A 26,047-nucleotide genomic window follows, 5' to 3' on the forward strand; every position below is an offset into this window, starting at 1 on the left:
GTAGGAGTATCCCATGTTTTGTTTTAACTACTTAGTTCTAAAGGGAGTGTGTTGGGGAAGCTATTTTTCCATATTGTCCCTGGAAAGAGAGGAAGGCAGGCAATGCATCTAATTAGTCCCTTAAGAAAAATAAGTGTTTGAAGTGTTTGAAGGAGCATTCATTACAGGACTTGAAAAAATTGTCTTTCAGATAATTGCCTTCGATGAACTTCGGACAGACTTCAAGAGCCCCATCGACCAGTGCAACCCGGCCCACGCAGTGAGTACAGCCAGGGCCTGCGGGGCTGGGGCTGCTCCAGAAACAGGGCACCGAGCTGTCAGTGAAGGATGAGTGTGGAAATGAACAGGGAGCCTCTTGTGAAGTCAGCTGTGGTTTGGAAAATTGATTTATTGGGCCAGTCTTAGGAAGCCAGATGGTGATTTTTATGTTAATGGCTTTCCTCTTTGCTGAAGGAGGCAGGAAAGTAATTTGGAAATTCAAAAACTAAAGAATTTCATGTGATGCTAATGCTTTCTTTTTTACCTTTTCATTCTGTGGCACAAGTTTTCCTTTTTGAAATACTTTGCTTTCTCTGTGTTTGCACATGGGATGACCACCTTCTCCCATACTGCCTGAATCAATGAGCCAAAAGCTTGAAAGAATTTGTTAAGAGGTGCATGCCTGGACCTCTCTGTCCCACGGCAGGGCTCTGGGTTCTCCTATGCTTTAGGAGTAAATATAATTTTCTGCTGCATCTGCTATAGGAGAGCATTAAATACCTGGGACTGTAAACTCAGTTTTAACTAATGAACCAGAAATGCAGCCTAGATTTAAGCATATCCAAATTCCTCTGTTAATTAAAGATGTCATCTAGAGTGATTTAGCTGACTACAGCTACACATGCCAGTTTGTACCACCAGAACCGAGAGCAGAACTTGGCTCCCCATCACCTCACTGGCAATGACAATGATTATGACAGGTGCTGAATTTGATCTCTACAGAGTATCAAGATTTTGAAATGTCTACAATTGATAACCAGATTCAGCAACTAGTACTTTGCTATTTAACCTTGCTTCATAACTCAGCTGAGGACTTGTACCACTTAGACCACTGATTATTTTAAGCATAAACTTAATAATCTGAGAATAAAAATATTTTTTTTTACTGTTCACTACAGAAAGAATGAGAAGAAAAGAAAGCAATTATATAAAGAAATCCTAGAGAGGACATCAGTGGATGTAATCTGGTTTTTCATTTACTGGAAGTAATCTGATTTTCAATCCACTTTATCTGTTTTTACTTCCTATCTGAGAACTGCACACTGAATTTATATGTACCAAATTCCAGTAAATTGTTCACTTCCTAAAACTTGAGATGCTCTATGAAGATAATCTCATTTTATTTTAAAATGGTCATGGAATTGGTCTCCATGATGAAAAAAAAAGATAAGTCCCTTTTTCAGTCATATTAGTTGAGGAATCAAAAAGTGAATCATAAAGTAAAGCACAGAAGAGTATTCAGTGGTTGGTTCACATACTTGACTTCCCTGAAACCTTCTGTGATAATTCAAGCAATAATCTCAGATTGCTTTTTTCTGCACAGCGTACATGTCGATGCCTTTGATATTGTCATAAAAGGAAGATTTTTAGCAAGGATTTCTTATATCTTTGGTCAAGTCTATTTTCTTTTTTTCCCTCAGCACCATTGCTTGTGTCCATATTCCATTTATTTGGTGGGGTAGTTTTCTCTGTTGCACTGTAAAAGTGTCTGAAGTTTACCCATGTATCCTCCACAATGTTTTCATGACAGAGGGTAGAGCCTTTTTGACAAGAAGAGGCTGAACTAAAGACAAATCAGAGGCAAAAACAATGTCAGTACTGAGAATTTAATTCAAATTTCCTGGTTTGCTCTCTATTACCTTCAGTTCAGACTTCCTACTTCTCCAAGGCCAGCTGCAGTTGGCATTTGTCTTTCCCTTGCCCCTCAAGAAAGGCAAGGGAGCTTTCTGCAGCTTCACAGGCATATCCACACACATCCATTCTCATATTTGTATCTGTGAGTCTAAAATTTCTGACTCTCTTTTAGCTCAGAGACTCCAAAAAAAAAAAAGAGGCACAGTATTTTTCTGGTGCCTGTCAAGCTGCCACTGCCTCACTGTCTTTCCAAAATGATTTTTTTTTTCCTAATGGCTTAAACTTGGGAACAGGAAAGCAAAAAAGACATTTAGTTGGAGACTAGAATTAAATTTGCCACAAGCTTGAGTTTTCAAACATTTGAAAAGCAAAAAGCTTAGGGAGAGTTGGCTTCTTACATTGGTATGGTACATTACCTGTTTTAAAAAGTTCATTGTTTGGAGTATTTTTGCCATATCTAAATGAAAATATCAATCACATAGTTTCTGAGGAGAGCAAATCCACTCTGCCTTCTGCAGTGTAACTAACAGTAGAAGCTTCACAGTAACTCCAGTCATGGGGTTATGCAGTGAAATTTGATTTTGCTGGTGAGCTTCTCATTATGAGCCATTGAAAAGAAAGCCTGGCTTTGATTTGTCTTCTTTCTCTGAGTTGAGTTTAGAACATCTTTTGAGTCACAATGTTTAATTACAGTGATTCTCAGTATTTATGAATACATCTCTTGTTTAAAGTGGCATTTCTAGGCCATTTCAGATATTTCTCACCAATGTGTTAAATTCTAGTATCACGTGTTCAGGCACCATCGTAGTGATAGAGGAGGAGCTGCCATGCAAACTTTATTGTTGTTTTTCCCACTCAGATTTATCTTGAGGCCAGAGGTTGGGTACCTGAAAATGCAAGACCAAGTCTGTGTGGTATCAATTGACACAATTGGATAGAGCCAGAAATGCTGACTGAAAAAAGAGCTGCAGCCTCTGACTGAAGGCTAGCATAGACTTGAATCCCCAGCTGATACTGTTACACCCAGTAACAAATGAGAAATAACTTAACTGGGGCTTAGAAATGGGAAAATCATTGGGTTTGCAAGCAGTAGGTAAAAAGTGAATGCTGTCAGTTCAGATTAATAGCATGTGCTGCTTCACTGCAGTCATTAATTAAAACATTGACCCTTTGTAATTGTAATATATTGTCTTCATTTGTAACACCAGCTAATCTCCTGCCTTTCCCCCACTTTCTCTTGACAGAGGGAGAGGCTGAGGAATATTGAGCGGATTTGCTTCCTCCTGCGAAAGGTGAGCGTGAACCAGCGAAGGATTTGTGAAGTTTATGAGAATTAAAGCCATCCAGTGGCAATGTGCATTCATTTTCTCTTTGATCCTCACACTCTGTTGATGAACTGAGAAGGGAAAGTCAGGATGACCTTGTAAGGACAGAGAAAGACAAATTATAAAAGGTTGACTTTACAGAGAGTGTCTGGATAAAAACTGAACTTCAGAACATCAGCCCATTTATTTTGGGACAAAAAAGCTTTTCCAAGGTGGTGAGTCCTTTTAAAGTTGCAGCTGGAGGTTCTTTTATAGTCCTATAAAACTGCTGTTATTGTTGTAGTACAGGCTTTAAAAACACCCTTTTTTTTTAACAGTGGCTTACTATTTGACACACTGAACATTTTTATTAGCTACATATGTAATGTTCAAGGTTTCTGGTTGAAGGAATAGAAAAGATGATAATAGTATGTATTTTAGCTTGACACAGGTGATGAGATGCTGAGTGTCTCGGCTTCAGAGAGATTCAAAGGAGCTGATAGATGGTGGGTTACTTGTGTCTTCAAATAGGATTTTCATAAGCAATCTTTGTTTTTCCTGACTGTGTCCCATTGAAGTAAAAATAATCATGGTTCCAAACTATTTTATTCTGTGTTCAAGTTTCTGTGTTCTACAGAGTGGTAAGGAAGCCACCTAAATCCTGCTTTTTTTCCTTAGAAAGATAATCACTGCAGTGTGGACTGCTGAACACACCCTAATCAAGCTAATACCAAAATTTAGATGGGGTTTTAATAAACTGGTGGCATCATCCTCAGAGTTTTGGGAAAGCCAGTGCTGGGGATTATCACTTTGGTCTGCTCCAAAGGCATAACTGTGACTCCATGCAAAACCTATGGGCTGCCTTCCTCTGCTCAGTCAGAACCTGAGCCGTGTCTGTTTGGCACCACTCTGAGCATGTGACTGCTAGGAGCCACGTTTAAGTACTTCCTGAGCCTCTTTAGGCCACTTGGGGTATGAAAATAAGGAAAAATACTTATCACCAATAGCTTTCCACTTTATCAAATAGGCAGGCAGCCAGTCTCAAGCTGTGTCCCAGTTTCTTGGACATACAGCAACTCTTGAGTGGTAATGGTTTAATATGTGTGAGCCCCATGGGAGTGCCCTGCCTGCATCAATGTTTAATTTTTATTGCGCCTTAGCCTTGTTGTGAACGGCAAAATGGAGCGTTTTGGCTAATTGCAGACTCTGTATTCATAAGGGATTGGCCTGCTTCTGGTTCACTTAAATGGTTTGTTAATTCAGCCTCTTCTCCAAAGTTCTTTGGGGACACATTTGTTTTAATTGAGAGATTATATGCAAGAAGAGGAGGGTGCAATAACTACAGAGATTTGTAGCCTTCAAATCTGACAACCACTAAAAATAGCTGTGTTTTATGTAGTGTAGAGGAAAATTGAGAAAAAACAGTAAAGAATTGAGTGCCAGCTATATTGATACAGGAACATAGCTGTTAGGATTCTTCCAGCAAGTACTAAATATATCCTTCAATATTGTGTGGCTTTAGGGTCTGTTTCTATTTCTGTGAAACAACAGCATACCTGCTTTGAAGTCAGGAAGTTATTTTATAGGGCTTTGAAAACAGTGGTACCTTGTTATTTATGACATTAGAACTTAATGCTTAAGAGCTGATGTAAATTTGTTGTTTTAAAGAGGTTATGGTTGGGCTATAAAAGTATGTTCACTTTCATTACATGGTTTTAGAAGGGGTTCTTGAGACTTTTTAAATTGTTAAATATGTCACAGGAATCTGATCCCAGTGAGCAAAGACTCTTCTAAGGATGTGTTTTTGGGTTTATCTCCAAAACACTTGGAGAAGTTTATTGAGAAACTGTGACCAGGTGTGTTATATTTCACCAGATATTATATAACTTATTTACATTTTCCAAAATAGAATGAAGGATGCAACTGTTCTGCAGCCAGGAATTTTTGGTTTGGGGAAAATGTTTATATATCATTAAAACAAGCAGGGTTTGTGTGAAACAGATATATGTGATGCTGGCATGCAGGAACACATGGGTCCTTGTTTCTATGGTGCTGTAGGATTAGATAAGCCCAAATTTTCTGGTTACTGGGGAATGACTGATTCTGCTTAAAGAAGATATGAATGTTGGATAGCCACAGTCAGATCTCTCCTGTCCTGAAGTAAATGAGAAGAAGGCTTATTTTTTGAACCATCACCATGTGAGGTTCTCTCAGGCTACAGAAGCCTCATTTAATTCAGTGGTGTAGGGCTTTCTAGGGTAATTTGTGCTGCAGACTGTTGAATATCCCATCATGCAGACATTGGTTGGCCCACAAATGTCAGGTCATTCACACAGGACACACCAGTGTGAGCAAATGCTGTGGAGGCTTTTTTGCTATAAATTTCCTTTACTTCCCTAAGGATGTAATTCCATGGCTCACTGCAGTGCTGTCCAGAGAACACAAACTAGTAGTGGGTGGGAGCAGAGCAGTACAGAGCAGCTCAGGCTTCTTGGGCTTATCAGCCCTGCTCAGGGGTGCAATAGGCAAGATGTGCCTGTAAGATCTACCATGATTTTTACAGTCAAATATTTTGGTGGGGTTGTTAAAATATATTCAGTTACTGATGACAGCAATATTTTTTAATTGTAATTGCAGTTGTATTTCAAGAAATCTGTCTAACCGATTGATTCCTCATTTTTTAATTCCTAATTGATACTAACGTTAACACTAAGGACAATTAGGAATTTCCTATATTAAAATACAGTCAAATTCATTAATCAAGCACTGTAATATTATTACTTTACCTTGGAGGAAATTTAAATTAAATTTTGATGAGGTTATGCATCATAATTTTTGAATTAGTTCAATAAATCCTTACTAAGGAGGAGAATTGATTGAACTACTTGCTCAGTAAACACATTTCAGATTTCAGTTTGCTCATGCCAGACACTGCTCAACAATTTAAGTAACCCTTCTCCAATTATCAGCAAATATTTGTTTTTAAAGTATCCTAAGCTAAAATAAGAGTGATTTCTGAACATCAGAACTGGAACTTAACTGGGAGGGTGTAGAGATAGATGAAAGACAGACTTTTACTCATTTTTCTAATGTAGTGTAGTATTTTAGTGAAGTTATGCCTAAAATTCCTAAAGCTTCAAGTGTAAGAAAATACTGTACCAGAGCTCAATCCTTTTTCTTGATTTTATTTGGGGTTTTTTGGCTTTTCTTTGTTTTTTTCTTTTTTTTTTTTTATTACAACTCCTGAAGGGATAATGGGAACAGCATAAATTCAGCAAGAATTCTAACCACAGGCAAGGTGACATTAATCTCAAGGATGTTCCAGATGAACTTGAGCTGTCTTGAAAAATGCAAACAAATACGCAGACAAAAACCCCTGCAGGGGCTGTATTTGAATAACCAAACTCAGCCGGTTCAGCACTCCAGTACTAGCAATAATATAGTAAATAGTGAATCGGGAGCTGGGGTGTTTAAAACAAAACAAACAAAACAAACCTAAAAACCTCTTCATCTAATATTTTTTGAAACAAGTTCTAATGTTTTAGTTCCGTGGTTGGGCAGTGACAGTGCTTGGTCTGGTCTTGTACCTCTGTCACTGTGGTTTCCAGTGGAGCTGGATCAGCTGTAGTAACAGTGAAAATTTATTCTGTATTCAGTAGTTCTGGTGTTAACAAGGTTCAATTCTTGTTTTTACCACTTTGAAAAAGTAAAATAAACATGTATTTTAAATTTATATTTCATTGTACATGCCCTAATACCCATGATAGTTATGTTTTACTGTATTTCCAGGTTTTGGTAAATAACCAAAACCCTTATTACCTCAAAGAGCTGTTTTAGAAGCCATCCCATTCAGACTGAGATAGTGTAAATAAAATTTAAAACCTACTGAGTGTAATATAGAATTCCAGACAGAGTGTCTGTATAGTTTTGTGTTGGTACATTTCAATATTTATACATTCCATAAAACAAGTTAAAATTACTCACATGTGTGCAAGTAACAGTAATCCAGAGACATGAGCAAACAGGAGCTTCAAGGGTTATGGGTTAACACCACAGGTTCAGCTGTGGACACAGCATTCTGAGGATGAAGATAAGGCTTGATCCTGTGTCCATGTCATGCATGTTTGTTAGCACTGAATGCAGACTCTCAGAGTTTGAACAAAACCCCACAAAATGTTCAGTGAAACGTTACTGAGCTCGTTGGATCAGCTAACATGGAACAAATTAGCTTTTAGGCTTTTCCTTAATAGCAGAACAGGATTATTTGAGTATAGAGGTTATTTCTCTTTATATGTATCTAAATATTATGTGAAATCAACCTTGTTTAAAAGCCCTATCTTACCTTGTTTACCCTTATCCAGCTGACTACTTTTTTTCTCCCATATTTTGGCTGAAGGAGATTGACCAATATGCACTGAAGTAATTTCCATATGAAATATTTTTTTTTTACTTGGACCTTGATATTCTCCAGACCTTCACCTTCCAGTGGCTCCTACCAGTCCCTGCTTGCAGTAGCTACAGTGGCCACTGTCCTTTGAGGAGTGTCAGGTGTCCCAGTAGCTCATTTCAAGTGACTGATCATTTTCTTTTCTTCTTGATAAATTTGCTGGTTATTGCGAGGATCGCTCTCTCTGTTGTTCTGCCTCATAGTCACTGGCAAGCCTGAGATAATGTGATGGATTCTCTCTAAAGAGTGTGGTTTTGGGTCTGTCTGTTGGTTGCTTCATCATGCATTTAGGGATTTATGGATGTGTGACATTCTTTTACCCGGTCTGCAGGCTGACAGTCATTAGCAGAGCACTTTTGTAAGCCTATGGCATGGTTCATTAAAATGCTTAATGTGAGGTTATATAAGCAAATTTAGCAAATGTGATGCATAATCACCAGGAATTTTGAAAGTGGTGTGTAACCATCCATATTTTAAGAAGGAACCACACTTTCTCCCTGAGGCTGAGAAATCTCTTAGGTGGAAACTACAGCAGCAAGACAATTAGTTTGTTGTGAAACTGAGACTAGGAGCAGTGGTTTTACCTTGGTAGTGCTATACATTTTTTATAGCCTCAATAAAAATGTTTTAATTCCTCATTAAGTTGGATTTAACAGAAAATGTTCCAGCATAGCCACACTTAGAGGGATAAGTCTGCAGGGTTAATATATTCCAGGTTTCCCCTTAAGTGGTAGTGGACATTTAGTCTTTGAAGCTTAGATGCTTGTGTTATCTAAAAGGAAAACAGAATTTTCAGTCTAATCGTAAGGCATTTTTGGGCTGTGGAAATGCCAGTGATATTCTGCCTTGCAATAGAAAGAGGCTGATGTTTCCAGAGTTCTGATAAACTGCTGCTCAAACAAAAATGACAAAAGGGAACAAAAAATGGCAGCATGTGACATTTTTCCTCTTAATAGTGATTGTTACAATGATGGAACACATGAACTCTGTCCACTCTCATTAGAGACCAAAGAGTTCATCGTTGTTACTGGCTTCTCAGTACATGTCATGTTTCTTGATGTATCTAATGCTCTCTCTTTTCACACCTCAGCAATGTGATGAAACTGCTGAGTTTTGAGTAATCTTCTGGGCAGTAGGAAACCTGTCAGGAGACCCTTCCCACAGAGTGACTGGGAGCACAAACCTTCATCAAGAGGCAATGTGGATATCTTCTGAAGAGTGAATATAAAATTCTGTGTGTAAAAAAATACTGCAGATACCCAGGTTGTTATCCAGTGTCTCCCTGTGACTCAGGACAATGCAGAAGGTTATACCCAGGCAGTGTATAAAACTATTTAAGTAAATCCTATATATTTTTAAGATTATTTTTATCATCTCAAATGCCTATTTTTCTTATTTCCTCCCCAGTCTTTCCACTACAATTTCAGTGGTTCAGAACAGAGTTGAATCCTTTTGATTGGATCACTTTAGATTTGTTAAGATCTGAACTTGCTATTAACTGGCCTGATAAACAGTGTGAATCTGAAAGAGGTGTTCATTAATCCTTTTTTTGAGATTTAAACATATGATCTGTTATTTGGACTACAGTGATATTCTGAATTAACATTATCAGATGAAAACTTCACATTTTAAAATTGTCTTAAGTCAAAAGGGTAATTTTAGGCTATTTCATATGTCTTTCTGGGTGAAAATATAATAAAGGAGCAACTCTGCTTTTGTTGCCTTTAGGTGGATGTGTGTTGTCTTACGTTTTGCCGCTTTTTGAATTTTGCATTCTGTTCTCCTTAGCTGGATACTTTGATCTTTTAAAGGTTGTATTGTGCTTCAGCCAGAGGTGACTTCCAGTAAGACTGAAAAGGCTCTCCTTTTCCATAATGTTTGCATTGGTGTTTGTGTTACAGCAGCACTTTTGGTCTCAGGTAAAGAATAATTGTTGTGCCAGATGCTACAAAAAACACATGGCAATAAATATGAAGAATATTTGTTTACACTCACAAGACATGTACACAACAGGAAAGGAAAGGCTGCACAGTTGTTCTGATGATAGAAATCTTATTTTTGGAGACCTGCTTAATTTTCTTGTTAGTAGCCAGAGCTTGAATCTTTCATTTTTAACCAAAGGTAAAAATCTGTTTGCTGTTTTTGAGGGGGCTGATGTTTTTGTTGTGTCAATAATTGCATGGGGTCTTGAATCTCTACAGCAGCTCTTCAAATCCAGCCCAGTTTGGAGTCAGACTATTGTGGTCACATTGATGACTGCTGGGAGTGAAATTATCTGGTGTTGTATGCTTAGAGGCTTGGGATGTTTGCTCTACAGAAATAGTAATAAACACAGGCAATAAGATGAGCTAGATCACTGTCAACATCACACTGAGTATGAGCTGCACCTCTCTGCTATACATACACACACAAAATTACCTTCCAAACTGCCTCAGAAGAAATTCCAGAGTTTACATGCAGCCAGTGGAATAAAGGATATTGCTGTTTCCAAGGCATTAATTATACCTGCAGATTTTGTAGGATGTAAGCTTGCCATGCTGTGCATATTCTGTCAATTAGGATTTGGACTGTGATTGCATCATGCTTTATAAGCATATAATTTAGTTTCATAAAACTAAACTCAAATATTTAAGTTCTCCTTTGTTTGAAGTGCCCCAAAACTTTTTAAAATACATTAGACTCTGAGCATGTGTGAGAAACCCAAAAACCGGTCTGTATTTCAGTTCTCCATCCTTATTTGAAAGGCACTGTTAAACTTCTATTGCATGATAAAGCCAACTTTATTCTGGCCTTCAGAGTTGCTCTGAAAAGATATTTTTACATTAGGAGAGAGTATTTTTACACTTCAGGGATAAAATTTGAAGTTAGCTAAAAATATATTAGTACACAATTTTAAGTTTATGAAAATCATGACTTATGGTAGAGTTCCTTTTAGACAACTTTCACACAGCATCTCTCATTAGTCAAAAGAGGCAGGAGATAAATTCTAAATCTGTTCATGTAAATAGTGGAGATTAGTGCTTAGGCTGAACAAGGGTAAGAAAGAAGAATGATGACATGAAAAGTGGAGATACAAGAAAAGGAAGTAAAATATTTGTAACTGAAATATGACACACTTTCACTAGCTCTGTGTTGGTTTAATAATTTAATTATTTTCTGCAGCTTGCCTAAATGAGGAGGGAGTTAATATATTCACAGTGATTCACACTTGGTAGAGGTTTTGTTTGCACCAGAAGGATGAAGGACATAATGAATTTTCCCTGAATCTTGTAATAGGTTTCCAGTACAGACAGAACTTGGGCCTTCAGTACCTTTGTTACTGAGCTGCCTCTTTCAGTTGTGCACCCTGACAGGAAATTCAGTACAGATAATTTAAAAGCTTCTCTCTTTCCCTCTCTTAGTCTTTTCTTCCTAGTTTTTTGTTACATTTGTTATCTGTAAAGTGTGGAAAGGGATAAAATTGGGCATTCCTTATTCAGTTAGTCTTTTGGGCACCCACATAGTTTGAATTTCATCAGAAAGTGTGGAACTTGGCACAGAAGCTATTTTGCAAAACTGATAATAGAAGTGGGATCAAAGAGCTGGCAGTATATATACTTTGTACACAAATTACCCCATAAATGTTGCTTGACTAGAGATAGTCCGTCTCTTCTTCACACTTTCTGTTTTATTTTAAAGAGATTGCATTCATTTTTACTAAAAAAAGTGTTACTATTGCAGTAAAAATACTGAATATAATCCCTTTTGTCCTTTCTTTGGATACAGTATCATATCTGGAAAGAAAGTCCTTAAATAGGAGTAAAGAACTGAGACGAAGTGTAGTATTTCTGGCAGGCAATTCATTCACTACTGACACTCATTGATTAAGTGAATTGTGCCAACACTATTTTTAGTCAATTTTACAGGTTCCTGAGTTCAGCACTTTTGAAAAGTTAGAACATAACAATAGTTATTTTTAGCAATAATTGCCTAAGGATGTCTGTGTGCTTACCTAGGGATAATGAGAAGATAGATCCTGCTGTGTCTGCCAGGTGCTCATGGCAGGGGGAACTTGTAATGGGAGAAGTTAAGAAAACTATTGCAAGAGTGAAGAGTTCAAACTTGTGACTCAGCCACAGTTTGCTCCTTATCCCTCTTTTACTCTGGGGGGAAAGTAGGATTTACCAGAGTGATGCCTGAGGAAAACTGGAACACCCTTTGAAGGGAGATATTCATAGTGTTATTACTCATGAAAATATTTATGTATAAAACTATTTCAGCTTAACTGACTATATTTTGCTGCTAATTTCATCTCTAAGTGTTTAGTCAATAATCAAAGTGCCAAACAAAGTGTCACTCTGCAACTGATGACCTCTTGCTCTACAATTCAGCTTCTCCCAGTCCTGTTCTGGAGGATTTGTAAACATAAGTCCTTACAGTGGGAGAACATTACGAGTAACAGCAGAATAAGCTGAAGATGAAGCAAAAATGTAGATGAGTTGTGCTGTCTGTACTGTGCTCCTGAGAGCAGTGTACTTCTCAGCCACTTGGGGTGATGCGATTTATGCATCTGCTCCTCAGAGCTGCATTGAAATATTGGCAGAATTTGACTTGCTAATGGCCTGTATTTGCTCTAATTCAGTATGCAATAAAGTAAGTATTTGCATTTTAATAAAACGAAGGAAGTTAAACCAAAGGTCACTGCTTGGCAGACTGTTCAGTGTAGGTTTAAGTTGGGATCACACCCTATAAAGCTACTATGCAATTACAAAAAGCAGTTTAATTCCAAAATGTAGAGTGCAATGATTTTACACCGTATCCGTTTATGGATGCAGTCTTTTCTGCTGTGAGTTAAATGTCCTAGCTTGCATCTCGTTGCTGATGTTTTCTATAAAGCTGCTGTAGTGCCAGGGAAGGAAATGTCTTTGCCATGTCCGCACTGCACCAAATCTGCTTCCCCAGACTGACAATCTTTACGCACCCAAGACGGAAACAGCCCTTTAGTGAACACTTAGTTTTCAGCATTTTCGGAAGTGTCAATCTTGGGCAGACCCCCAGGAGAAGGCCTGAGGGCCCTTCCTGAGCCATGCAGATGGCTGAACTTCATTTTGATCATCCCTGAGGTTTCTGCATTCATAGCCCTGCCTGTGAACTGGGGGGCTGGTTTTGTAGCTCGTAATGAACAGCTGCAGTGCTAATTGCCATTCTCCCCAGTTTTGGGTGAGCAGACAAAGGCGGCAGGAGCTCTTGGAACAGCCCAGCTGCGGGGTGCCCTGGCTGGTGGTGCCTGAAATACGAAAGTGAGACAGGGCAAGAAGGGGTTTATTACCCTGTTTTCTGCCAGTGCTGTGGCAATCAGAGGAGTTTGCACTCCAGGGCTGCTAACCCAGCTTCTGTTACTGGCTCAGAATTAGCGTTAGAAAAAGGAAGGTCATAAAGATGTCTCCTGATCCCTGCTGAGTGGAAAAGAACAGTTAGTTTGCAGAGGAGATACACTTGTAAGATCAGAGCACATCTGCCCTAATGACGTGCCTTCCAAGGATGGGGCACTTCTTGAATAGTGCTGGTGCCCTGCAGACCTTTCAGTCTTTTTTTAAATCCGTTTCATAACCTTTTTACCTGTTGGCTGCTATGACCTCTCATGGGCTCTGCAATACCGAAATATTTATAGATATTCCTGATGAGTGTCCTGTAAAGACCTGGTTCTCATCTGTCACTCCTGTTGAAGTTTTTGCTGGTCTTAAGAAAAAGCTAAAATACTCCAGTCGTAAACTAGCTCCAGTAGAACATACAGAATTGGATATAATTATCCCCATGTTGCAGAACAGAGAAAGAGACAATGAGAAGTGAAACGACAGGCCTAAATATAAATGTGTTTAGTAGCTGAGATGGAAAGAGCATCCAGAAATCCTATATTTTAATATTAGATCTGGTACTGTGTCACAGATGGATATGGAGTGAGAATAGTAATTAGGCTTTTTGTGTTATTCATTTCATTGTCTGGTATTTGTGCTATGGAGTGACTTATGTTCACATCCACTTGAAAGAAATATTTAAAGAAATTCCAATAGCTCTTTAGAATAATTAAATTACCTTCACAAAGCACTGGCTTTTTGCTGCTTTGCTTCATTGTGATCCTGAGAAGTGGGTGGAGGGGTGAAAACACAGATGTTATATCCCTTTTATTTTTTAATTTGTGCTCTGCATTTGGTTTGTAAAATTAAGTCTTGCATGCATGTGCTGCTGCTCTCCCCCAGATAAAATGTAAAGCTGTATACATGAACTTAGTAGGTTCAACTGCACGTTGTCCTTTTGATGATCTGGAATTCATTTTCCATGCATTCTCTTTTGAACTACATGCACAAATCTACCTACCAAACGGCCAAATACTTCTAGAGGTTTGCATAACATGGTTTTGAATTACTTAAAATGGTTTTGTTACATGTTTGTGTTATAACAATTTGATGCTACTGAAGTAACAACTAGTGAATAGTCTGTAGAGACACAAGCAAGTGTGGATTTTAACAGGAGAATTGAAATAAATTGGACCTGAATATTTGGACAGAAAACCTTAGTATATTTATTGTGACAGCACTGTATTGGGCTCTAGGGCAGCCTTTCAGAAGAGGTTTTGGAAGTCAAGTAACCCAAATCATTTAAAGTAGATTAGAACGATACACTAGAAAAGTGGAAAGACTTCTTGTATTTCAAGAGTAAATTTAGTGTTTTGTGTGCTTGATCAGTGCAAACAGTATGTTTAAAACGGTTGGAATTATAAAGATGTGTGGTCTGTGTATTTAAATTACACACAGTTGACCTTTCTTCCTTGGTTTGTGTACCAGCAGGAGGAAACAGATGATTTGTTTCAGAGTACGTACATTCCACATACACACAGTCTGGGATAAGGCACATGCTACTACTATTTTTTTGCGTGATTTTGCTTTCTTTTTTTCACTTTCTTGCACTACACTTCTGATTTTTCTGGTCTGTGCTGTTCAGTTAGGGGAATTTCAGAGTCATTAAACAATCTCCCTTTGATCTCACAGTATCTTTAACTCAGCTGACACTCCCCAGTAACCCAGGTTATCTCTGGCAGGCTCCGTAGGGATGGGCTTTAGAGTGTTATTGAAATCCTGTGTCCTGAAAACCTTGGGTACACCCTCCACCCCCTCTTTCCCTGCTACTGATGAGGACTGATTCTCTCAGCTTTTTTGAGGGATGTGGTGGAAAAAGCAGCAAATGAGCACCATAGTGACAAGCTGCAGTCATCCTCTAGTGCAAGCAGATGCAGTAGCAATAACCACTGCAATAAAGCAGCGTGCATTTAGATCAGACCTAATCTGGGGCCTGGGAGTGATTCCACACATACATGATGCTTTCAGTTTTTTGCTGCTTTCAGGTGGATGGAAAGGGTCTTGTGTGTTTTTAAGGTGAACAACTTGTTTCCACTGGGGTGATCACCAGAGCTCTTCACATTACACGGAGATTCAACCCCCACTTCTCTCCAGGATTTTCCTGCCATCTGTAGGAGGAGAAAGCAGGCATTAAGATGAGAAGTTGTTTCAGCCTCTAACAGTGTAATGAAGACTCTCAGAAACTCTGGTGGGGTGGGTAGGGTGTAATGGCTGGCAATTTCTGGGTACAGTGTAAAATCTGTGGTTGTAGTGTGGAGGTTGACATGCACAGATGGAGACTGATGTAGACTCTTGAGTGTTTTGGGGGAAGGAACAGCAATTCTGTGAGAATTATTATTATTGTGTAGCACTCAGGAGCAGTGGTCTAAGCAAAGTGCTGGAAAGAAGCATCTTGACATTTCAGTGGCTTACAAATGGGAAAACTGATTCACTTGTAGCAATTGATTTTCTGTGAGAATTTGATAGCACTGATGAAGGGGTATTATTATTCCTGCTATAATATCTTCCCATTTCTGTTTTCTGTGAGATATTTTATGGGCCCTGTTCACCGGTGAGACAAACTGTAAAAGTCATTCCATGTAAAAAAGATACAGCATCCTATAAAATAAAAATTACATTTGAGAAGGAGGAATCCATATGTAATAAACAGAATAAGGAGGAAAGATACAGACAGAAGAAGGCAGGTTTATCTTTTAATAAGAACAACAGAACATATTTAGGAAATAGGAAACAGAATAACATTATTTAGGTCTGAGCTTCTCTAAAGAAGTCTTTGTATTCCTATAAACAGAAAGAAGCTGCTGATAGGTGCTTGTGAGAAACGACGCTCACTTTTAAAAATTTCAAAGGTTTATTAAACCTTAACAAAACACAACAAAGGCCTGAATCAGGAAAAATTACAGTGCTGGGAGTATCTGTGACGAGCAGCTATGTGCTTGCTCACAAAATGGCTGCTCTACATTTTATTGCATCAGGTGACCTTGGCCCCACCCAAAGCCTGTCAGTCAACATCTTCTTCACTGCTCATTGGTGGAGGCTGCTCTCTGGCAATGTGATTGGAGAACAGGTGCTGCCATGCCACGCTCCCTAGCGACAGGCCTGCTCTCACACAGGCCTCCCTCAACATGTCCCCGCCAACTAAAACTCTGCAGAGTCAGCAATACAGGGTGAACAGAGGATATCCAAACAACAAACCACAGTAACATGACTATACATCAACAAAACTTCTCTTAACGTACACACAATAACCATCCCGTAATTGTGAGAGCCAACCATCACACAACTTACCTATAACAGTGCTTAAGTTCAGTGCTTGTTTTCCTGATCTTTACTTCAGCCAAACCCAGACGACTGTCCATAGGAAAGCCTGCCTTCTTTTCTTTGTAATTAGAGAAGGATCAATCTACATGTGCAGTGTGTGTGTGTACTACTTTGTATGAGAATAAATTCTTGTGGTGTATGGTAATGAGGATGATACCCAGCTAAGGTTTTACATTTTAAATGTCAATGATGAATTGTAAATAAGGCTTTACTGATTTGGACATTTACTTAACTATACATTTATACCAGAGCAAAACTAAGAAAGTGGTTTCTTTTTCCCTTGCTTATGTTGTAGCAAAAGGCATTTCCGATTAGTAGCAATTTTTTGGTCTAGAAGCTGACTTCCTTTTCAGGCTTTCCTGTGGTTTTCCACAGGGAAATATCAGCCAGCTGAATTTCTGGTGGTAAATTTGTACTGCCATTTGAGCTTGGGACTTGAAGTGACCAAGTTGTGTCCCTTAAGAACTGTGCTGCTATGCCAGTTTCTCCTTCTTCTCCATGTTTCATAACCATCACAAGCTTCATCTTGAGCTGTGTCAGAAAGCAGAGGTCATTATTTGAATCAGGATGTTCCTGGTTCAAAATAGAAGTGTACTATTTATATCCTAACATGTTTACCATCTGACAGCTTCCTATGCTCTCACAGGAATGAATTAAAGACGATGGTTTAATTCCTGTTGCAGTTATCTGTAGCACTGAAGTTGCTCTTCAGTTGAGTACCTCAGCAGGAACAGCAAGGATTGACTGCTGCTTGTTTTTCAACCAGCTTTCTTTCCTCCAGGAGCTGAGTCCCATGTTTCGAAAGCTGATTTTAAGCTTCCATTGTTTTTGGAGGATATAGTGTCAAATTGCAGGATGATGCTTACAGCTAAGAACTGAGGCAATATTTTATTTTAGTTCTTTACTTGACCTCATAAGCCTTGCTGTTAGTTAATGCCTTTCTGTACTTTATGCTTCCAAGTCTCTCACCTCCTTCTAGATTTGGTTTCTGAAATACCTCAGCTGAATGTAACTGGCTTTGTAGGCTGGGCTTTGTTTGTTTCTTTGCATGAATTCTCTCCAGAAACAGTGATCAGGAATGATCCTATCTTTATTTACGTCTACTGGAAAATACCACTCCAAGAAAAGGGTGAAGAGACATAAATGACCCATTTGCTGTTCTAACAAAGTATAGATAGATTTAATTTTCACCAGAAATTGTGACTGGAAAGTGAGCCTGCTTCTGAGAATCCTCCGTTTCCTTTGCTTCCTTTCTAGTGTCACTGCAGATTTTTGTTTTGTTTTTCAAGTTCTGCATAAATATTCACCGTGGGTTTCCTTCCCTCTTATTACCAGTCAGCCCACTGATCAGACACCAGGGCTGCAGTCTCGCTAAGCTTGTGTATTGTGTTGGAATCAGAAATCAAATAGCTGAAAATTAATGTAATGTGCTTTTAAGTGTTGTGATGCTTAGTGGGCAGACATACATCATGAAGACTTTTCTTGTCTACAATTTGTTATGAAGATGAATCATTCTTTGGGGAAAGGTTATAGTCATGTTGTAAATCACATTCTAAAACTGAAAAAAAAAAAGATCCAGCAGTGATAAATAAGTACCATCTGGAATCTGAACTATATAATTGTATTATGATTTGTCATCCACGTAAAATAAGCCCTTGAGATTGTTTAAGTTGAAGGCACAGTCACAGAGCTATCAGAATCTGTTAACTTCTTTAAGTACTGAAGTGAAATCAATTACAGCAGTATGTTCCATGTGAGGTGGAAAGACTCCTAGAACCAAGATGATGGAATTCCTTGCAGCACAGCTGTATGGGAGTAGATATTTGGAGAGGCTGTATAGTAAATTTTACCTTGTTTTAAAAAATAGGGATCACTTCAATTATTTGACAGATGATAATGAATTGTTATTAAAAAAAGCCCAAAAATGCCTTTTGTGATTTAATTTTGGTTGATGTATCTCCAAGATGAAGCAGTGGATGCAGATGATTTCTGTATGAGTTTGTCTAGCTTTGAGAAACATGCATTGCTGGAAATTAACCTTTTCTATGACTTGAAGAAAAGAAACAGGGATTGCTGAGAAAATTACACGAAGAAAACGAGAAGAAAAACAGCTAAGAAATGGGAAAGCAGTGAAGAAAGCAAAGTGCCTTTTGAAATAACTACTCTGAATCAACATCACATACATTTCTGCTTCTGCCAGCTGCCCACTCATTTTCTCTTTTAATAGAAAGAGTCATCATGGTTCTGAAACAAGTAGTGTAGGGAGCCATGGATTTTCTTAGGAAGTGAGTTTCCTATCTTAGTGGGTTTGTGCTTGCAAGACTGCCTTAGTAATGGATTTGATCTCTTTATGGTGTATATAACATATCAAATGGTAGAAACAGTGCTTTGTTTTTCCAAAGACACTCCTCCAGTATAGAAGCAAAACTTGAGAAATGCTTTTGTTGTTTCCTTTCTGAATGATTCAGTAATAAAACGTTGTTCTTTGAAAACTCTTTTACTGACATTCATTTAGTCTCCAAATGCTTTTGTGAGGGAGGCATTAATACAATGCATGTTTTGTAGACATTAATCTGGAACAGTAAGTGATTTGTCCCATGTCTCTCAACAAGCCCTTGGAGCACAAGCTTGGGTAGAACCTTAACAAACCTGGCCTGGGTTCTTGTGCTCCTTGCTCAAAGCCACACTGTCCACCAGCTGAGGTGTGTCTAGGGAGAGACAGACACATGGGAGACTTGCAAGACTTGCAGAGTTCATTTGTTCTCTGAAAAACTACCTGGGTGACTAAAATCAAAGAGGTGTTTGTTTTACTGACTTCTGTTATTTCTGTTCCTTTCCTTTTAGCTGGTGCTGCCAGAGTACTCCATCCACAGTCTTTTCTGCATAATGTTTTTATGTGCTCAGGAGTGGCTCACACTGGGGTTAAATGTTCCTTTGCTTTTATATCACTTCTGGAGGTAAGCCCTTCTTTTATATGCTTACTGCTTGTTAGCCTTGTTTGCCAGCTCAGCACATGTGCAGATTGTGTGAACAGGCAAGGACAGTGTAGATGAGTATCTCTTGCCTATAAGCAGCTGAAACTTATATTTCCAGAGAAAAAGGAAATTTTTTCATGATTTAGAATGGCTAAGGAAGACATATGATAATACAACTGTGGCTTTCAGTTACTTGGATGAATATTCTGGAGGGTGTCAGGATGCACTCACTGCAAATGAGTGAAAACGTAGAAGTGAAATAGGCTGGAATCTGAATGTGGTACTTGGTGAGGCTCTAAATACTTCACAGATGGGGAATTGTAAGACAGTTCATATCAGAAAGAGCTTGGACCTCTTCATTCAGCCCTAGCAAGGAAACCTTTCCATTGTAGTTGTGAAATAGAGAATGGGAAGGATGACAGATTTTTGTGTCTCATATTCTTTGGCAGCTTTTTTTTTTTCAGCGTAAAGTAAGTTGTTTCTGTACAGTAGGGAATTTCTGTTCTGCGAGAGAGTTCTCTTTTAAAGACTCGTGGAGTAGGGATTGCAATGGGTGAAGAACTGGTTCTTCACACTGCCCATATGAAGAAGTGGGGAGTGTTCCCACTTGAGATCTCTGAACTGTGTTTATGTTCTCCGAGGGGCTTCCAGAGTTGATCACATAAGACCTGCTGTTGATTTCCAGACAGGCAGTGCAGTTGCTGCTGCTGCATCTTTCTCTGCATTTTAGTGAAGGATCGGCCTTCTGTTGCTTCTGAAAATAACCAAGAGACATCAGTTTTTGTGGTTGTCAGTCTGGAGATTTCCCTAGTTTTGCATTTTCACAATGTTTGTAAAAGCACAGATGATTTTTGTCTGTCAGGGTCTCTTTGTGTTACAAAGGTACATATGGTAGCAGAAGAATAATTCTGTAAAGAAGTCAAAATCATCATCTCAACCAGGAACTTAAAAGCAGTAGCTTTTTTGCACTTTTTTTCTGCAAAAGCTTGGTAGTAATGCAGAGTCATATGATAAAGTGTATTATTCAGAAATTAGAGTGTCAGTATAGTTTTCAGAAAGCTAAATGAAATGAAGCTACAAGTGCTTTTCTCCATGTTGTTCTGCTGCAATAACAATGATGTCTGATGCTGCTCTTTTGCTAAGGGTCAACAACCCTTCATGTGACAATGATACCCATTTTAAAAAATTTCTAAAAACAAATACATTCAAGAGGAAAATGGTCAGATTCTAAGTAATGATATCAACCTTTAGAGAGGACTTTTGATTCTTTTTTTTTTCTATGATTCTTCATATGCTTTGCTATAAGTACTCCATAATTACTCCTGCTATAACCACAGGCAGGTTTGGGTTAATGGTGTAAAATTCTGCAAAGAATTTTAAAAGTGGGAAGACACTGTGTAATATCATCATCCAGATGAAAAGATTTAAGCAGGATTTCACCTGTGGCTCTCCATAAAAGAATTTGCAATCTTATTAAAGGTTGTAAATGGATGTGACTAACATTGGAAGGGAGAAAGGCAAAGTTATTTTGAGAACATCTCCTTTCAAAGTTTGCTGCTGGTCACTTGCCTGGTGTTTTTATATCTTCCTGTCTGTCTGTCTATCCATATATAAGCAATCAGCAATCTTCTGATAACTTTGTCAAAGCAGAAGAAATAACAATATTTCCTCTGATCTGTGCTGATCTTAGAGTAGTTCATTAATTTTGTTGAGGACTTCTTTTTTTTTGTTGTTTTGCTTTTGCTTTTTACTGGAAACTAACTGAGACAAAAGCTCCTTTGTCAAAGAAGTTCTTTTGTCAGGATTTTCTCAAACATTCAGTCACTGCTGAGAAAAATTAGAAATTTCTCTTATGTTAGAAGAAAAATATTTTCTGAAGAAAATTATTTGGATGATAAATTCTTGAGCAGTGCCACATGTAGAAAACATTGCTCAGCCACTCCTTACGTTACTTCATATTGGCTTTTTTCCTTTTCAGAGTTGGAGGAACTTAGCTACCAGTTGGTTGGGACTGTCACCTTTCATGTTTGAAATCAGTTGTGTAGGTGCAATAAAAGCCCATTAATCCTTCCACCACTCTGTGATCACAAACCTCCATATATTGTCACTCACGGCATGTAAGTGATTAGTGGATAAGCTAGAAATAACTCTGTGGAAAGGGAAAATGTTTCAATCTGAAGAATCAATAGAATACAGAAAATCCACATTCATTAATTGCTTTGTTCTGTAAGAAAGGAGTGCTTAGGCTATCATCCTGATTTTTACAATGTCTGGAAACAGAGACTTGAGAAAGAAAGGGGAATTCCTCTTCTATCATGAAAGGTGGTAGTCAGGTGTGTATCTGCACATACTTAATACAGATTATTACAGAGTCATTCCAGGTGTCTTCTCCTGCTTTCAGGTATTTTCGTTGCCCAGCAGATAGCTCAGAGCTGGCATATGATCCACCTGCAGTCATGAATGCAGATACCTTGAGTTACTGCCAAAAAGAGGCCTGGTGCAAGCTGGCCTTCTACCTCCTTTCCTTCTTCTACTATCTCTACTGGTAAGTCTGGCCGTTTCACTAAGAGAATAGTAGCTACTTTTCATTTCACTTGTGAAATTGCATTTAGGAACGACTGGAACCAATTGGACAATTTCCTTAGTATCATAAAACATTGCTTCTGATGTTGATTAAGGGGAGCACTCCCACTGACTGCTGGCACTTCAGTATAGAATATTTAGTGTTTACCTAAGGCCTGAGCCAGGCCCCAGCACCAGTCAAAGGAAATAACTTTTGCTTCTCTATATGGTCTCTTAAGATGGGTAAAATAGTGAATGTTGTGCTAATGGCATTACATCAAATAAAAAAAACTATAATTCCTTATGATTTAAGAGGATCATAAGAAAAGTACTAAACCTCTGGTGTAGTAATAGTCAAGATGGTAAATAAATGGATAGGTAGATGTTGGGTGGGAACATGGTATGCACCATGCCTGTAATCATTCCTACAGGCAATGTCACATTCGTGACAGTGGAAAGCCTGTGCATGATCCAAGTCCCTAATTAAAGTACATTCATGGAGATATGCACACCAATTGGGCATTGTCCCCCTGCCCCTCTCAGTTGTCACATGTCCTCAGTGCACAAGCACAAATGCCCAGTGCAAATATATGTCAGGATCATTTAAAGTAAGGCCTTGCTAGGATATCAGTGCTTTTAGTCACCCCTGTAATCACACCATAAACTACGGGACAACAAGCTCTAACACACTTTAAATGAAGGTGATGCTTTAGATGTCTTTCTTCTGCTCCTTCCTCCATGATGTATTTGCATAGAGTTGCCTCTTCAAGCCAGTCTTGCATATAGTCATCCCACTGCAAGGCAGGTTTATGTGCTGCTGTTTTTCTCCTCTGATTACTGGTGTCTTACCTGTTCTGCTGTTCCCCATATCTTGAAGAGTCACTGCTGCATGGGTTTTTTTTTCGCAATATTCCTTCTAAATGCTATTGAGGTTTGTGGAGAAAAGCATTTTCTAACTCCACATTTTTATGTTGCGATCAAAGTCAGCTCTGTAGTATGATGTAGCATTTCTCCTGAGACTTTACTGCTGTACAGCTTCCTCTGAGCTCTTCATTCTAAAACGTGGCCACCATCCAAAAGTCCACTGCCTGGTGCTAGATAAAATAGTATAAATTGCAGGCGGTTTTTCAGTGCTTTCCTGGGTATTGGCAGAATTAGAATTGCAGCAAACTGGATCTGTGGCAATATACTCTGTTTTCCCTGCTTTTCAGAGTTGCATTTAATATGTATGGATTCAGTCCAGCTGGTGGCTGCATTTTATGTTTCTTCTAGTGCACAGAGTTTTTTTCCAAAGGAATCAAAAACAATGCAATTTCATGGAAAACCTTGCCTGCCCTGCCGAGAGTTGCTGGTTGAAGTTTTAAAGATCAAACACACTAAAGCAAAATGGTTTTGTTTCTTCACTGTTCAAATCCAGACATCAGACTGAGCTTTAAAAAGCTCAAACACAGCTTGTGGTGCAGTAGGATGTCGATAATGAATTTGTTATTTCTTGAGTGCCTTTTGATACTCATCTTGAATACACCATAATTAAGATGCTTTAGAGAGATAGAAAGAATGCAAAGGAAAGCACAGGCCATTACAGTCAGACCTGAGGAACAGACAGCAAAGGGTTATAAAAATCAAAGCGCTCTGCATGCTTCAAAGAGATACTTTCATATTGTGTCTTTCTTTTACATGCAGCATGATCTACACTCTGGTGAGCTCTTAACTGAAAGATCTTCGCTAAAGACTGAAAACAACAAAGGCTGGAGGTGCAAGGATGAGTGAACTAAAGGATGCATGATTAAAAAAAGCAAAGAGGAAAACTTTGAACCCAAGCAGTAAATATGGTACATGAAAGAGAGATCCAGCAAAGAGAAGAAGAATACCATGGGAGAATGGCTGAGTTAATTGTGTTTGTCTCCTGTTTCTCAATGTATTGCAGCAAATTATTTTCAAAACCCAAGCAAACAAAAAAAATTGCAACATCGTGGGCCAAATTGTACAGCTGTTCACCTCTCCAGGGATAATGCTGCTTGGTTTAGCGGATTCAGTAGAACTATAATGTCTATAGTCCCTCCTGTCTTCCAGGAAGCAACATTTCTTTTCTTAAGGACTATTCTGGACTGAGGAAGCACAGGACAAGATGATCTCACACAGAAAGAAGAGCTGTACAACACATTCTGAGCATTGAGTGGACTATAGACAAGATGTGTGACTGTCCTGCAGGGCTATTCTTATGACACTGGTCAAACAGGGATGTCAAATCTCATGGAACTGCTTCAGTGGTTTTGGTTTGTTGTTTTACTTTTTCCCAGCCAAAACAACAATAACAGAAGAATTTGCAGTTTCAGTGTTCTGTACTCTAAGTATATGCTATTTTTGAAGGTGAACATCCAGTATATTTCTGTACTTCATTTATGATGCACCAACACTGTACAGTGAGATGTAGAAATACACTGGGTTTAACTTAATCAGGCCAAGCCCTAATCAGAATAGTATTCCTCTGACTGACAAAAAATAACCAAACCAGGTAAAAGCTTAATATATTTAAAGAGGATTGTAACGTAGCTATTATATACATCACAATGCTGGATAGCAAATACTGGACCAGCTAATTGTGGTCTGTAATTCTGTTTTGCAGTTTTACTTTCTGCTGTAAAATTTAAGCTGGAACAAATACACAAAATGTCTTTGTCCTGTATGAGGTTCCTATTGAAAGATGTTCAGTTTTTTTATAATTTAAAGGTTTTTAAATTTTGTCACAGAATTCTCATTCAAATTCATTTTTATGGGCTGCATATCTTTATACATATGTATTATATACAAATATATATCTACGTAAATACTCACAATCTATTTACATTTTAGGTCAATCTGTTTGACAGGTCAAAGGCATCAAGTGTCCAGAATTGCTGCTAAATATATTTCAGTGCTGATCGGGGTGAACCCAGACTTATTTCTCTCAAAATCACTGGTGCTGTGGGTAGTAGCAAGGCTGTAAACTCAAAACTAACACCAGAGCCTTCACAGACACTGCTTGGCTCTTGCATTGGCAAAGAGCTAATAAGGTGGGTTTCTACCAGAGATTGGCAGAGAATAGCGTGGAGAGACCCATTTGTCTCCTGGTTGCTCACAGCTGGTCCTGTTAGCGCGAGCTCACTGCTCACCACATTTGGTCTGGCTATTGAGAGCCAGTAGACTGATCCAGTACCGAGCTCTGAGGTGTTTTTAGGCTGGGCACAGCAGTTCAGCAGGACAGATGCAGTCTCACAATGGCTGCTGAGTCATCCCATGTCTGGCGTGTTCCATAAGGAGCTGGAGTTGCTGTGTACCTACGGTGCCAGCATTCACTCTGGTTTGGTCTGGCTATGTTAACAAAATTAAATCCTGTTAACCAGCAAACCAGGGTGGCTGCATGCTCACTCTCTGCTCCTGGACCATGCCAGCTCCCAAATCCTTGGCATTCCTTGGAATGGAGCTAGCTGGCCTGTGCAATCATTATACTAGGGTCATTCTAACAACATTTATATGAAGTTGTCTCAAGGGCTGACATTCTTTAATTTACAGTAGTTTAATTCTTTAATTTAGTTCTTACTGGATGCATTTTATCTTCCTACAATGTAGTATACCCAGTTCTAGAAGCATAATGCTGCCAAATCAGATGTTGTGAAGCTAATTTGGACTCTGATGGTTCATAGGTTTGGATTGTACAACTGTTCTTGAAATCACACTGACTCTGCAAGCAATACAGATGTGTTCTCTTGGAGTGAGCCTGAGCTAAGAAACTTCCCTGGATCATTACAGAGCCAACTGATAAAGCTCTGCTGCAGTGGAAAAATTAATGCACAACCCATGAAAAGCTAATGATTGTCTGTAACTTAATTTCTTCTCTGCATCCTAACTAAAGCATCCAGTTCTTCAGCAGTATAGGAACTAGATTCACAGGAACAAATCACAGTGAATAACTTCTAGATGTCTTGCTACCTCATAAAACTTTCATTTCTGAGCAGGTGACTGAATCATTCCATGCATCTTCTAGGATTTCATAGGAGATTAAAAGAAACTAATTCAAGTTTCCTATATTCTAAATACATGCTTTAAAGTCAGTTTCATTGAAAGGCTTAGAATTTTGTGAAGTTGGATGGGTGAAAGTGTTATCACTTCTCG

The 26,047-nt window shown here is 38.6% G+C and overlaps 1 protein-coding gene across 1 annotated transcript in view; it reads left to right on the forward strand.

The window, feature by feature from the left end:
- Window positions 1–24,557, forward strand: part of CNIH3 (cornichon family AMPA receptor auxiliary protein 3) — a 44,696-nt gene extending 20,139 nt beyond the window's left edge. The window contains exons 2-6 of the mRNA XM_058835577.1: window positions 191–259; window positions 3,138–3,185; window positions 19,203–19,315; window positions 21,735–21,878; window positions 23,579–24,557. Coding sequence (XP_058691560.1) covers window positions 191–259; window positions 3,138–3,185; window positions 19,203–19,315; window positions 21,735–21,878; window positions 23,579–23,606 — 402 coding nt within the window. The 3' untranslated portion in view covers window positions 23,607–24,557. The remainder of the gene's footprint in view (window positions 1–190; window positions 260–3,137; window positions 3,186–19,202; window positions 19,316–21,734; window positions 21,879–23,578) is intronic.
- The last annotated feature ends 1,490 nt before the right edge of the window (window positions 24,558–26,047 follow it).

This window comes from Poecile atricapillus, chromosome 3 (assembly GCF_030490865.1).
Source record: "Poecile atricapillus isolate bPoeAtr1 chromosome 3, bPoeAtr1.hap1, whole genome shotgun sequence".
In the NCBI taxonomy this organism is placed as follows: Eukaryota; Metazoa; Chordata; class Aves; order Passeriformes; family Paridae; genus Poecile; species Poecile atricapillus.